The 14,049-nt window shown below is 43.5% G+C and overlaps 1 protein-coding gene across 2 annotated transcripts in view; it reads left to right on the plus strand.

The window, feature by feature from the left end:
• The first annotated feature begins 6,531 nt into the window (after positions 1–6,531).
• The window catches only part of dachc (dachshund c), a 29,651-nt gene continuing 22,133 nt past the window's right edge, over positions 6,532–14,049 (plus strand). The window contains exon 1 of one of the 2 annotated variants that reach the window (XM_050071995.1): positions 6,532–7,469. In XM_050071995.1, the coding sequence (XP_049927952.1) occupies positions 6,883–7,469 (587 nt within the window). In that variant the 5' untranslated portion in view covers positions 6,532–6,882. The remainder of the gene's footprint in view (positions 7,470–14,049) is intronic. The other variant, XM_050071994.1, reaches the window with a different exon arrangement.

Genomic DNA, 14,049 nt, shown 5'->3' on the forward strand with positions numbered 1-14,049 from the left:
CCTTCTCACTCACACAGCCACATACACAACCACGCGCGCACACACTCTCACACACACACTTAACCAGGACCCTGGGGCATTTTTAATAGAGGCGAAGTGATTCGTATGTTTTTACTCCTCTAATGAGAACAGATTGAGTGGTATTTACACTTCATCGGCTGATCTAACCACCTACACATTTCCCTCATGCTTCTGCTGCTCACTGGCCAAAACAGACATGTGGAAAGGACCAGAGCTTGGCTTTCAAACAGCGACACAACATGAACATTATCTTTGTCTCTTTGGCTCATGATGGCACTATGGCAAAATGAATATGAACTGTTAAAACAGAAAAGCTAGATTTGGCTCCTTCATGGAGGCTGTGTATATTTGTCTAAGACAGCTAAAGTGGTAAGAAAAATGTGTCTGAAACAAGATTCAAATCTCTGGCAAGTGCATCGGTCTAGGCAAACAACTCACATTGGATCTGACTGTTGAATCTTTAATTTAATCAGTAAGTTTACCAAAGATCTAAACATACAAAAAATGGCAAACGCAGGTCACATATTTCCTCCAAAAACATTCAAACAACAATTAATGTAGACTACATGATGCAATAACATAAATCAAGGCAAAATTACATTGCACTGGAGCAATTATAGGAATCAAAGAAGATATTAAAAATGTATTAGCCTGGTAATATTCAGTGGAGGGATAATCTTCCCAGGCGGTCAAGATGAATAGGCCTGTAAAGTGTGAGGAAGGGGAACTTAAAGGTACAGTGTGTAAGATTTGGAGGGATTTAGTGGCATCTAGTGGTGAGGATTGCAGATTGCAACCAGCTGAAACTTATCCCGGTTAGAAATCCTTCACTGTTTAGTGTTCAGGAGGATTTTACAGGAGCCGAATTATCAGCAGAGGTCTCTTCCTCTCTAATAAAAATGAACCTGGTGATTAAAACATTGAATAAAGCCATTTCATGTTACAAATCAGTGTTTGGCACATCACAAACGGGCTGCTAGCCCAGCAAATGCTAATGTATGCTCACCTGTTTCTCTGATAACTTCATCTGTCCTCACATTTTCTCTGATCCAGACATTCAGGAGGTTTTTACTATGAGCCAAATTATCCGCAGAGCTCTCCTCCTCTCCCAAACAAACAGAACCGGTGATTTAAACTGTAAGAAAAATGAATAAGGCAGTAAAACAGCAGAGTGCACATTTGCCCTCTTATGAAATTGTCAAACTCACAATGGACAGTTTTTGGAAAAGGATCTAAATTATGAATTCTTCTTCCTTGTCAAAACCTGTTGCCTACATTACCCACAATGCAACTTGAATACTAACAATTTTCAGATTCAGTTGTGTTAGCTAATAGCAGCTAATGCAGCCTGGAGCTACAGAGGTCCCACTTCTTTTTAACTCCCCACGCCCCAAATGTTTTGTTTCTCATTTCTTCTAGTCTTCGGTCCGAGCCGACAGTTGCTCAAGTGACATCGCTTGAGTCACCTCATCAGATTTTGCGCAGCTCCCTCTGGAGCTCCACAAGACTTGATTCAACTTTTTTCCGCATATGCAGTGCGACCAACCAGCCCAATCGCCAGAAAAAACTGCTGGCACTGTACGTCCCTGCAAACCACAAATATGTTAGATTTTTGGTTTTTATGCATCATATCAACAAAGTGATGTAGTATATGAACTGACTTTGTCATCGGGAAATTAGGGGAACAATGGATGGCTTGACACCTAAGCAGACCACTGTTCGAGACCAACAAACAGCAGTACTGGTTGTTTTTTAGCAAGTTACTGCTGCATTTCCAGTGGCTTTTTAGCCACCAAATATGGGTGTTTTTTTAGCAACCTGTCACTTTGTTTCCACGGGGGATAGTGTCACAGAAAGCAGTTGTTTTTTACTGAGATATCGTTGTGTTTCCTGCTGGGATAGTGCCATGAAATGCCGTTGATTTTTACAGAGACATCACTGCGTTTCCAGCAGCTTCTTAGACACCAAATGTGGGTGTTTTGAGCCCAAACCTGATCTTTCCCAACCATAACCACACATTAACCACAGCACTGTTGAAACACAATGTTTCAACCTTCTCATCTTCATAATAACATACAAATGTATTGTATCCATGTTTTGCAGAAACGTACAATGCCAACATTTATTCTGCTGCTTCGGTTGCTCCGACACCTGTAAGCTGTTCCCCTTTAACTGAGGTTGGTATGCTGTATTTTTATAGTTCAGTAACCGGAAAGATTTTGCAGCAAGTATCAGTTCATTGTTTCATTTCATGGGAGTTTAAGCACAATAGCTGCTGTAGGAATTAAACCTGTGACCTTCCTGTTGTGAGACAAAGTCACTTCCCACCAGGGCATCCTGCAACCTACTACTAACAGGGTTCTTTTAAAACACTGTGGTTGCTTAGCAGACCGTGGACGGATGAACTAAATGAAAAATTAAGCAAAACCTAGCATGTAAGGGTGTAATCACAAATCATTTCCACCGGCTGTCATATTACTCATCAGGTCCTTGTTATGCCGCCTTTTGTAGGTTAAGGAAGGTGCAAAGCAAATCTATTATCAGATGTCGCCACGAGTGTAAAAAGTTGTGGTGCACTAGCCTGGGAGGTTAAAACTGAACGTTTCACTGTATTAAACACTTTAAGGTGGGAATTTACCACATGAATCAGCTCTGCTTAACACTGATGGCTTTATCGGTGTATTTTCTACAGATGGAGAAAGAGAGTCGTGACATTTCTTTTTGGCAAGGAAAAGGCCATACTCAGCAGGAGTTATCAAAGGCAAAAAGTAAAAAGTTCGAGTTAGCTATCTCTCTCTCTCTCTCCCTCTCTCTCTCTTCCCCTGGAGATACTCATGTTAAGCATAATTAAGCAGATTTGATTAGCATCAAGCCTGGCTTCCTCTCTTGACTTTTAATGAATGTAAATCTACCATCTACATCCTAAAGATTAATTTCTGCCAATTAAAAAACACAAGAGGGCTTATTGGAGAGAGAGAGAGAGAGGGTGGGGGGGTGTCGGGAGGAAAAGAGTGTTAAAGTCCTTTGAGTTGGAGTACAGTCGGAGTTTTATCCTCTTCCCCCTTGTCTTATGGTGAGATGGTCTCTGGAGATCTGTGTCTCTCTCTCCCTCACGACCAAGATCATTATCAGCACAATGTTCCGTGAAAGCCACTTTGAAAGGACTGCGAGCTCCATATGTAAATGATGGGAGTGTGTGTGCCTCTGTGTGTGTGTGTGTGTGTGTGTGTGGGGACTGGATGAGGAAACAGAACAGGGAACAGGTAAAGGGGTCAATTTGTCAAGACAAGGTTATTGGCCCCCTTATGAGCTTTTGTACAATCTCTCATCTATCTGATGTGACTCTTTTTTTGGATGCTTTTCATTCAAATTCTGATTCTAATTATTGTTGATTTAAGATCGTTACGGTGCGGAGTGCAAACAACATTACAATAATAACAAATAATGGCACCCGGCAGGAATGAGACATGGATGGATTACTGAATGGGCCTACCGGGCACAGACCCAGGAGCCCAAAGTGTCACCCCCCCTTTGCCTTCACCTGCAAAATGTCACTCAAATTAACATGTATCAGCCAGGAGGAGACTCACAATAACTAATGATAATAATACATTTTATTTATAGGCGCCTTTTACGACACTCAAGGTCACCTTACAGGTAATGGTAGAGAAAATGACAGCAGATTAAAACAAGTAAACAAGATAAGGAGTAAATAACATAAAATAAATTATAATATAATAATAACATAACAAATACATTTTCAACAAAACAAGTTAACAGTGAATACAATTCTATGTAAAAAATGGATGTGTTTGGCAGACAGGAGTCAGACTGAGGAGGTGAGTTTTGAGGCGGGATTCGAAAGTGGCGAGAGAGCTGATGTGACGACTGTTCAGTGGGAGGGAGTTCCAGAGGTGGGGGGCAGAGCGGCTGAAGGCTCTAGACCCCATGGTGGTCAGGCGGGCTGGCAGGACAGCAAGGTGGATGGAAGAGGAGGACCTGAGAGCGCGTGGGGGTGTGGATGTGCAAAAGTTGGGAGAGATACAGAGGAGCTAGGTTGCTACAAAAAGATGCAAAAAAAATGCAAAAAAAAGTGACATACAACCAAAGAGAGACACAAATGACTACAAAGATACACAAAACAACAAACCAAGAGGCAAACCACCACAAAGTCTGTTTCTTGCTCTTGTGTAAGAGAGGTGGTGGGGCGGTTTTCAGCGGAAGTAGTGCCATGAAAGGCAGCTATTTCTTTCACCAAGACATCTCTGCATTTCCAGCACCTTTTTATACACCAAAACCAGGTATTTTAAGCCCAAACATGATCTTTTCTAATCATAGGCAAGTGGTTTTTGTGCCTAAAGTGTCAGCCCTCTGGCCTTTACCTGCAAAATGTTAATCAAATTAACATGAATCAGCCAGGAAGAGACTCAAAGTAACTACAAAAAGTGGCAAACAACCAAAGAGAGACACAAAACAACTTCTAAGAGACACAAAATTACCTTAAAGAGACACACACAATGACAAAAGCTCAGTTTCCACAAAACACTTTCGGTATGGAACCAAAGGTAACCCTTTAGACACATGGTACATAGACCCTAGAGTTTTCACCACAAACAGTACTCTTAAATGTGGGTGGGGTTGTCAAGTGATGGTCAGAGTTGTCATATTGAAATTTAAGGTGTGCTGATGGATTCACGTCGTAAACTTGTCCATTGAGTAACATCACAAGTTAACGTTCCACCTTAAAAGTTGCTGGCAGTCGGCCCAGTGAACGAAGTTATTTTCTTCTCCAACTCCAGCTGCTGTGAGAGGCAGCAAAACATCCTTTCATTTTATAGTTACAGTTTACTAATAAAACTCTCCATGGTATGAACGGTGGTTACAAAACCAGCCACAACTCAGACCTGAGCAGAGTGACCGTCCTCTATTGACCAATCAACAGACTGCAGTGTTCACAGCTCCACCTTTTAGTACCAGATCTGTGTGCTAGGTACCCCAACAGAGGGGGGACCAAAAATGGGGACAGTACAGAACGGTTCCATTGGTACCATCCACAACTTTTCACAGTGGAAATGGAAAAAAACGAACTGAACTGAACTGTACTGTACTGCTCGGTGGAAACGGGGCTAAATATACACAAAACAACAACAACAAAACAAGAGACAAAGCACCACAAAGTCTGTTTCTTGCTGCTGTGTGGGAGAGGTGATGGGGCCTTTTCATATCTGTGCCCAGGGGCCCAGTGTCTCATTATACGCCCCTGGAATGAGGTACAACATTAATTATTTAAATAAAGGTAAAACGTCCTTTAAGAAGTATTTTGAACCCAAACACGATCTTTTCTAACCATAAGCAAGTGGTGTTTGTGCCTGAAGTGTCAGCCCCCCTGGTCTTAACCTGCAAAATGTTACTCAAATTAACATGTACCAGCCAGGAAGAGATTCCAAATAACCACAAAAGATGCAAAAAAAACTACAGAGAAACACAAAGTCACAACAGAAAGTGGCAAACAACCAAAGAGGGACACAAAATGACTTCAAAGATACACAAAACATCAACAAAAAAAGGCAAACCACCACAAACTGTTTCTTCCTCCTGCGTAGGAGAGGTAGTGGGGCCTTTTCATATCTGTGCCCAGGGGCCCAGTGTCTCATTATCCGTCCCTGAAGTGAGGTGCAACATATATTATTTTTTTAAAAAAAGGTTAAACATCCTTCAAGAACTATTTTGAGCCCAAACACGATCTTTTCTAACCATGAGCAAGTGGTATTTGTGTCTGAAGTGTCAGCCCCCCTGGTCTTTACCTGCAAAGTGTTACTCAAATTAACATGAATCAGCCAGGAAGAGACTCAAAATGACTTCAAAGAGACACACATTGACCCAAAAAGACACAAAATGACCTTTAAGAGACACAAAGGACTACACAAAACAACAACAAGACAAGAGGCAAACCACCACAAAGTCTGTTTCTTGCTCCTGTGTGGGAGAGGTGGTGGGGCCGTTTCATATCTGTGCCCAGGAGCCCATTGTCTCATTATCCGCCCCTGGAATGAGGTGCAACATAAATTATTTATACAAAGGTAAAACGTTCTCTAAAAACGCCCCTGATTTACCTTTTCAAAAAAGCATTTAACGTGGATGTACTAGTAATTTGACAGGTGTCTTTTCCTATATCTCACAACGTTGTTATCTCTTTCCTATCAAAGCCTCTATACAAATTTATGTCTCTCTCTTTCAGGTCTGTTTTTGTATTTTATTCCTCGGCACTCTATAATCAGCTTAAACAAAGTCTCTCTGATGGTATTCATATTAACAAGTATTTAAACATGGAGAATATTTACTCTCAAGACAAATAACTACAGTAATCAAGCCATGTTTTTTTCCAAAGATAATACAATTATACAACTATTAGTCACAAACGATGTTGTGGGAAGATTACAGTGATGCCATGAAGGTTTAGAGATGTCATAAGGAAGACAGATTGAGTCCCATCAGGAGCATTAATATTAAAGTGTCATTGGTTAGGCGTTCATAAATAGGCTTATCCAAAGTTTATGTAGGCTAATCTGTGCTCTCTCTCCCTGTGTGTGAACGTGTCTCTCACTCTCTAAGAATACACCCAGGCTCCACCTCTTTATGATAATGTGACAGTAGCATCTCCAGCTCGGAGACAAGCCTCCTCTCTTTCTCATTCAACTATGTGATGTGTTTTTTCCACACACGGACCCTGTCTCCTCTCTCTGTTGTCCCCCTCTCCTCAATGCGCAGCTGCCTCTCGCAGACAAACCGCATTTGTTGGGCGAAGTTACTTTTCTTAAATTAGTTCACTTAGAAGTTTACTTTTCTCCTAATTCCTCGGACATGACCACCATGGCAACTCCGGCTGCTCCGGCTCTGCTCCCCGCCGCCACACTCGGGCACCACCCGGCGCCGAGTTCCGTCTCTCCGGCCACCAACTCTCCGCCACCTGCGGCCACCTCCGCCGCCTCCTCCCCGGCTCCTCCGGTGGCGCACCCGGCGCTGCTGCACCAGTTCAGGGCGGACCTCTTACTACCGAACGGGACCCCGTTGAAAACCGGAGGAGCTCCGGTGTCCGGCAGCGCCAGCAAGCCCGTGTACGCCACCCCGTCGCCCGTGGAGAGCACGCCGCAGAACAACGAGTGCAAACTGGTGGAGGTGAAAGGTGCCAAGCTGGCGTCGTTCACGGTGAAAGACACGGAGCTCATCTGCCTGCCCCAGGCTTTCGACGTGTTTCTCAAGCACCTGGTCGGCGGGCTGCACACCGTCTACACCAAGCTGAAGCGGCTGGACATTGCCCCGGTGGTATGCAACGTGGAGCAGGTGCGGGTGCTGCGGGGGCTCGGGGCCATCCAGCCCGGGGTGAACCGGTGCAAACTCATCTCCAGGCAGGACTTCGAGACGCTCTACAACGACTGTACCAATGCAAGGTGAGCAGGGTGTGGAGGGGTGACAGAGGGTGACCCGGGCTGTGTCCGAAACCATTCACTCATTCACTACTCATCTGTATAGGGAGCATTATAGGGGACTATATAGTGAGTAGAGGGGGACGCAGCCCTGGTGGTGATGCGGTTAGGGTTAGGCTGCCCAGTTTATGTGTGAAGGGGGTGGGTGCAGCAGGTGGGGTTATCTAAAGAGGTATAATCAGTGGTTTGGTGGTAGCTGATGAGGTGGGTAGATAACCATGGAGGAAGTGGGTATAACCTCCTATATGTTCCACATTTTGGCTGATAGGCGGGTATAATGTAAACAGCTAGAAAAGGAAGTGTGTATACCCGCATACCTGCATTTACCCTCCGGTACACCACTGGGTATCAAGGCACATAAAGGATTTTAGGGACATTTACCCACCCATTTTTACACTGTGGATTTTTTCTGCACATCATGACAAACATCTGAATAATAACTTTTTGCAAATTGCATTGATAATTACTGATTAGTTTGCAAAGACCTGTTGTTTGCAATTGTTTTATGTATGACATTATGTGTCCTACTGTTTGTGAATATTTGAGTACTTGGGTTTACGCTAAAATCTGCATGACATTTCTCTAAATTAAAAGCTTCTAGACGCTGTTACACATGTAACTATATGGGATAAAAGGAGTATTCAATATATGAAATGATCTGAAATTATGAATTGTTTTTGTTTGGTTGTGTACCGCTTGATGATGATGGCCGACTGGACGTCCAGTTTGCCCCTTTTTATTCCCCACATCACTGCAGCTATAGGCCCGTCTGTCACTAATTACCATTTTAAAGGGTGATAAACACTGTGATGGTGATGATGGTGTTGACGATAATGAATTTTAGTAATCCTAATAAAAAAAAAATCTTTAAAAGTTTGTCATGTTATCGTAGGCTGTGATCTCCCGCTCTCTCTGACATGCACACACACACACAGTCTCTCTCTGACACACACACATGCACACATTGAATCTGACACTGTCATTCTGAGAAATTGATTCTTCACAGAAATTAATTAATTTTCATTTGGCCCCAAGCGGCAGCTTAAATCAGGACAAGCTCACTCACTCACTCGCTGATCCCTTTGCTCTCTCTCTGCCTCTGCCTCTCTCTCCTTCCTTAATAACTCGCTGTCTTATCATATCAACACTCTTTAGCCCTGAGCATCAGAACAGAGGAGATGATTAAATGAATTCTCGGTATTTATGATGCGATTATGTAAATTAGCTGTTTTGCAGAACTCCGTTGGTGACCAACTACATGGGTCATCAATCCAGTGCGCCACAGAGATGTTTGGATAAAGGGCTATAAATTGGCTGGGATTTGTGGTTTCCTGGTGCCTCAGTCTGCTGTTGTGCAGACCACATGCTCGTAACAGCATGGGTTTGAATCCAGAGGAGTGTGGATTAGCCTTAGTTTGGGGAATTTATATTGTTTGATAGTTAATCCCTGCTCCTTGGAGCATGAATGATCCAATTTACACCTGCCATTAAATACAGATAGGGGATGTGTCAAGATGTGCAGCGATAGACACCAAAAAAACTGAATTTGCAAAGTATTAACTACTTATTTTCTACTTCTTTTATGTTTCTTGGTTTTAGGTCAAATTATTCAGATGCTTTAATCTGGCTCCACTTTTATCTTGGAGCTTTGAAACAAGCTTTGACTTGTTGAGCAAAACCAGAAACACTTTTAAAAGAAACAAGTCATTATGAGAATCAGCTTCCAGCGCCATGTGCGTGGATTAACACCTGCGCTTAAGCATCTGAGGCCCTCCAACCAAGACAAAATCCAGATGCATCTTCTGGCTGCTTTGGGATTTCTTCTATGTCAGGTGTTAATGGGAACGTTGTTATACAACCGCTGAAAATACACAGCCTCCGCTGTCTCTAATTATCCACACAACACTCAAACAGCCTTTAGTTAATGAGATCTGAAAACATCACTCGTCTGAAATCTTCAAACGACTTCCGTGATTCTTTGTCTGAAGGCTTCAAATGTGCTGTGGTGGCCATTAGCATCAGCCCCCTGCAGTAGAAGTTTCTAAGTAATCCCTGGTGTGGTTGGAGCAAATGTACAGTAGTATCAGGTAAAAGTGGGCCTCTACATGGGTGTCGTTAAAGCGGGGTCTGGCCCGGCCCTGCCGACTGAACCCAAAAGTTCATCTCTAAGAACATGATGTTACAGCTCTGTGACAGCGTCAGGGCTCAGTGAGGTTTTTGTTACTGATTAAGACAGCCATCACTTATTATTTTCCAGTCCAGTACAGTCGGACAGGCTTGAAGGGGAAGTAACAGCCTTGTCTGATAGTTTAACATGACTAACGAAACGCTTTATATGAATTCCTCCTGTTTATTCATTCATTGCCTCTTTTTTAACATTAAAACAAAACAGAGGTCATGAAAAATATCCTCTGTTTATCATTGTCTTTCCTCCTCCTCTCTGTCTCACTCATTTATCCCTGCTGTGCACACACAAACACACACACACACACACACACAAACACACACACACACACACACACACACACACACACACACACACACACACACACACCTTGACCACTGACTCATCAAACCATGAAGAAGGGCCGACTTCACCCCCAGTCAAAAGCCTAGTTATAATTCATGCATTGGTGGCACACAAACACACACACACTCCCTCTGTCATCTCCGAACACACAAGCTCACACGGTCACGCCTGTGTGTTTGCTGGCTTTGCTGCTAAATGACATTAGTTCCACAGAGAGAACATGGCGTGTAGGAGGCAACCTGATCCTCCGTCCTTTTCTTTCTCCCTCACAAAGGAACAGTTTCATTCTCTGTTAGGAACACACATCAAACAGATCGCTCAGGTCAAATTCTGTGTGTGTGTGTGTGTGTGTGTGTGTGTGTGTGTGTGTGTGTGCATATATTGTGCATTTATACTTGTGTAGAGTACACAAATGCCACCTTTCCACATATTATTAATGTGGCGAAGTAACATGATCTCTTGTTACTTTTTAACAAAGCATGTGTTAACAACAGCACATGGTTTCTGCATTTGTGCGTGTGAACATTTTTTACACACAGCGAGGACGTGTTTCCTTAGCAGTGCTACTTTAAAGGGTTGGTTCATATAAATTACACATATTTTATCATTTGCCACTTGATATCTACCATGCAGACAGTTTTGTTTTTGCTTGCCCTCATTTTAAGACGTCTTTTTTCCATTGGTGTAGATTTCCGAGGGGATGCAAGGGAAAGGTCTCCCTCAATATTTAAAATGTGCATTTGCCCGCCCATTAAAAACACAAAAGTGGCAAAAGACTTTCATTTTGATGAAGTTTGCACCATAAATTGATGCAATTGGTGCATAAAAAATCCACCAATGCAGGAAATGAAGTGTTGGTGCACAAAATTCTTTGGCTGGCTTCATGTGTGTGTGTCCCCAATGTTGAAGCGAAACTCACACCCATGTCTGTTTTTAAGATTCCTGCTTAGAGCCCAACAAATGGAGGTGGAATTTTGTTTGTGGTGGTCTGACAAGTGCCTTTCCAGACACAGTTTCCATGTTACTCTGGAGAACAGATAACATAGAGAAGGCAGATAGCAGTTTTCGGAGGACTTCTGAAGAAATAGTCCTCATAAAACTGTTGGTTGGTTATCCTGCATTAGAGGGACATTTTCTGGGAAAAGGTTGCTGAAATATCATTTGCAAGGGTGTGAACACCACAAACAAATTCCATTCACCTCCACTGTATTGGGGTGGGAGCAGAAAACTCAAAACCATGGCCAGATCGCACGGGAGATTAAAGGGAAATTATGTTTCCGTGTAATTTAGGTTAACTGACTCTTGACGTTCGACAACGTCCTGAGTTCGCACGTGTTTCTTTGCAGCTCTCACACGCAGGAACATTTACAGAAGCAGAGACAAATATGAGGCAGGTGTAGAATAAACAAACCAAAAAAAAAAAAAAAAGTTAGTTAAATGAAATGATGAATGATAAATGAGACGCAGCGGCCTGCGGAGTGCAACAAAAGCCTGCTCTTTGTGTTTCTCTGTGGCGAACCTCGGCCATGCGAGTTGGCAGCGGCGAGCCGGTGTTGTGTGTATGTGTGGGAAGGTGGACTCCTCAAAGCCGAGCCCCACCGCCACGCCATAACTCACTGTCAAAGTCAGCAGCGTTAGGATGAAGGGGAGGAGGGCTGTGTGTGTGTGTGTGTGTGTGTGTGTGTGTGTGTGTGTGTGTTAGGATGGGGTGATTAGCTCAACTTTAACCCCTGCACTCTTTTGATGTTTTATAGAGAAGAGCATGATGAGATAGAGAGGGCCTCCGTGTCTTCTACTATGACAGGTTTTAATGGAGTACACCGTGTGCACACACACACTTTTGAGCACACACACTCACTTTTGAACACACATACACACAGACTTGACATCGTCTTGACCCTGGAATGTGGGAGAGGAATGCAAGGCGGTATCAGTTTAGGAGATCAGATTCTTGCCATGATCAAACGTCCTGTGTGAGTGTGTGAGTGTGTGTGTGTGTGTGTGTGTGTGTGAGTCACTGTGTGTGTGCTGTCCTGCCTGCTTCTTTCATGACATCATCACACAGGCTTTCCTTAATAACAATGGCGCATAAAGCTTTTTTTTTTTTTTCCAGCCCTCGATTTTGAGAGAAAGATCACAACATCAATCTTTCCCTGCCTTCTCTAACCAGCAGCTCAAGTCTTCCTGCGCACAGCGGCGACGATATGATTTATCAAACCGGACCGTGACGGCGAATACAAACCCGTGTGATAAACACAGATTGAAAGGATGGGAGCATGGGAGCTGTAAACCGCTGCTAATATATTCCAAACAAAATCTTGTTTGAGCTAGTTCTCCTACACACACACACACACACACACACACTCGCATAAACACACACACAGCTGCTACCTATCAGCACCTCAGTCCCTCCAAGCCAGTAGCTGTTCCACTGTTTTGACTGTAACACTTCCTCTTCTTTCATTACTTTTCTCTTTCCTCTCCGTGTGTGTGTGTGTGAATGTGTGTGTTAGCGAGGAAGAGAGAGATCTGTCATCTTTGTTATGTTTTGTTTCTGTTCCACCTGTGCTAAGCTCCAGCTGCCATGTTTGGCGTTTCATGTTTCAGGTAACACACACACACACACACACACACACACACACACACACACACACACTAATCTAAGCTTGGAGGGCAGAACTCAATGTACAGAGTACCTCTTTTTTTTTAATGTGTGTGTTTGTGTGTGTGGCCAGAGCGTTGGCATGAGGGAGGACGTCTGGGTGAGATTTTAATTAAAGTTTGAGACAAAGAGGTCATAAGCCATACACCCCCTCCTCTGCACACACACACACCTTGTACACACACACACACGCACATGCACAATGAACTGTTTTCTCCCCCCCCCCCCCCCTCCTCTCTCTCATTCCATCCCCTCAGCTTGATGACTTTTCCATGAAAGGCTTTTTCATTAATCCTACCTCAGGGAACCGGTGCTCTCCAACCTCACACACACACACACACTCTCGCAAAAACACACTCGCATGCACAACACACACATAGACCTCCCTCTACGGGTCACTTTGATGTATCAACGCACTTGCAGACTAAACACAAAATTAGGTTCCAGTTCTTTATGCCCCCTAAAATGCAACATATACAAAGGCACACACGCCCACCAACACACACACAACACACACAGGCCATTAATTAGTTTGTGCAAATAAACAGTAGTAAGGGAAAGGGAAGCGGCTGCTGTAAAAACCAACCACAGTCTTTGGTCTCTGTGTATTTTATTTCCCCCCACCAGTGCTCGCTTCTGCATTTGTGTACATATGTGTGTGTGTGTGTGTGTGTGTGTGTGTGTGTGTGTGTGTGTGTGTGTGAGTGTGTGTTCATTTGAGGTGTTTCAACATCAGTTGCAGTGTGTTGCTTTACCTTCAAACTTTAGACCTAAAAATAAATTTCCTGCTTTTGTGAAGCACAGTATGCTGCTCTATATGCACTGCAAAAAAAAAAAAAGTGTGTGATGTGAATGCACCTCCCGAAAAAACACACATACTCCCACGGCTGCACACGTTTACAACTTCATCCCTCTTGCACATTCCTGCTGTCTGTCTGTCTGTCTGTCAGGGTGTGTGTGAATATGCGTACGTCTACCTGAGTGTCTCTCTCTCACTGTCTACGTGCCAGTGTGTGTGAGAGTGTGTGTGTGTGTGTGTGTGTGTGTGTGTGATATCTGATGTCAGCTGTCACATCCCAGTCGGTCTGGGCCCATAATAAGAGACAATAATAACAACTCATTAAAACTGAGGGCAGGAACTGTGGAGCTCATCGGCTCATCAAATTAACCTTTGAACACTTCACACACACACACACACATACCAGACACAGCCACACACACACACACACACACACATACACACAGTGATGTGCGCTCACACACACTCGAGCTACCTGTTTTTCTCCCACAGTTAGTGACTACACAATCTTTCTCTCTGTCTTTTTGTCTCTCTCCATCTCCCCCCTCTCTCA

Source organism: Epinephelus moara, chromosome 19 (genome assembly GCF_006386435.1).
Source record: "Epinephelus moara isolate mb chromosome 19, YSFRI_EMoa_1.0, whole genome shotgun sequence".
Lineage (NCBI taxonomy): Eukaryota > Metazoa > Chordata > Actinopteri > Perciformes > Serranidae > Epinephelus > Epinephelus moara.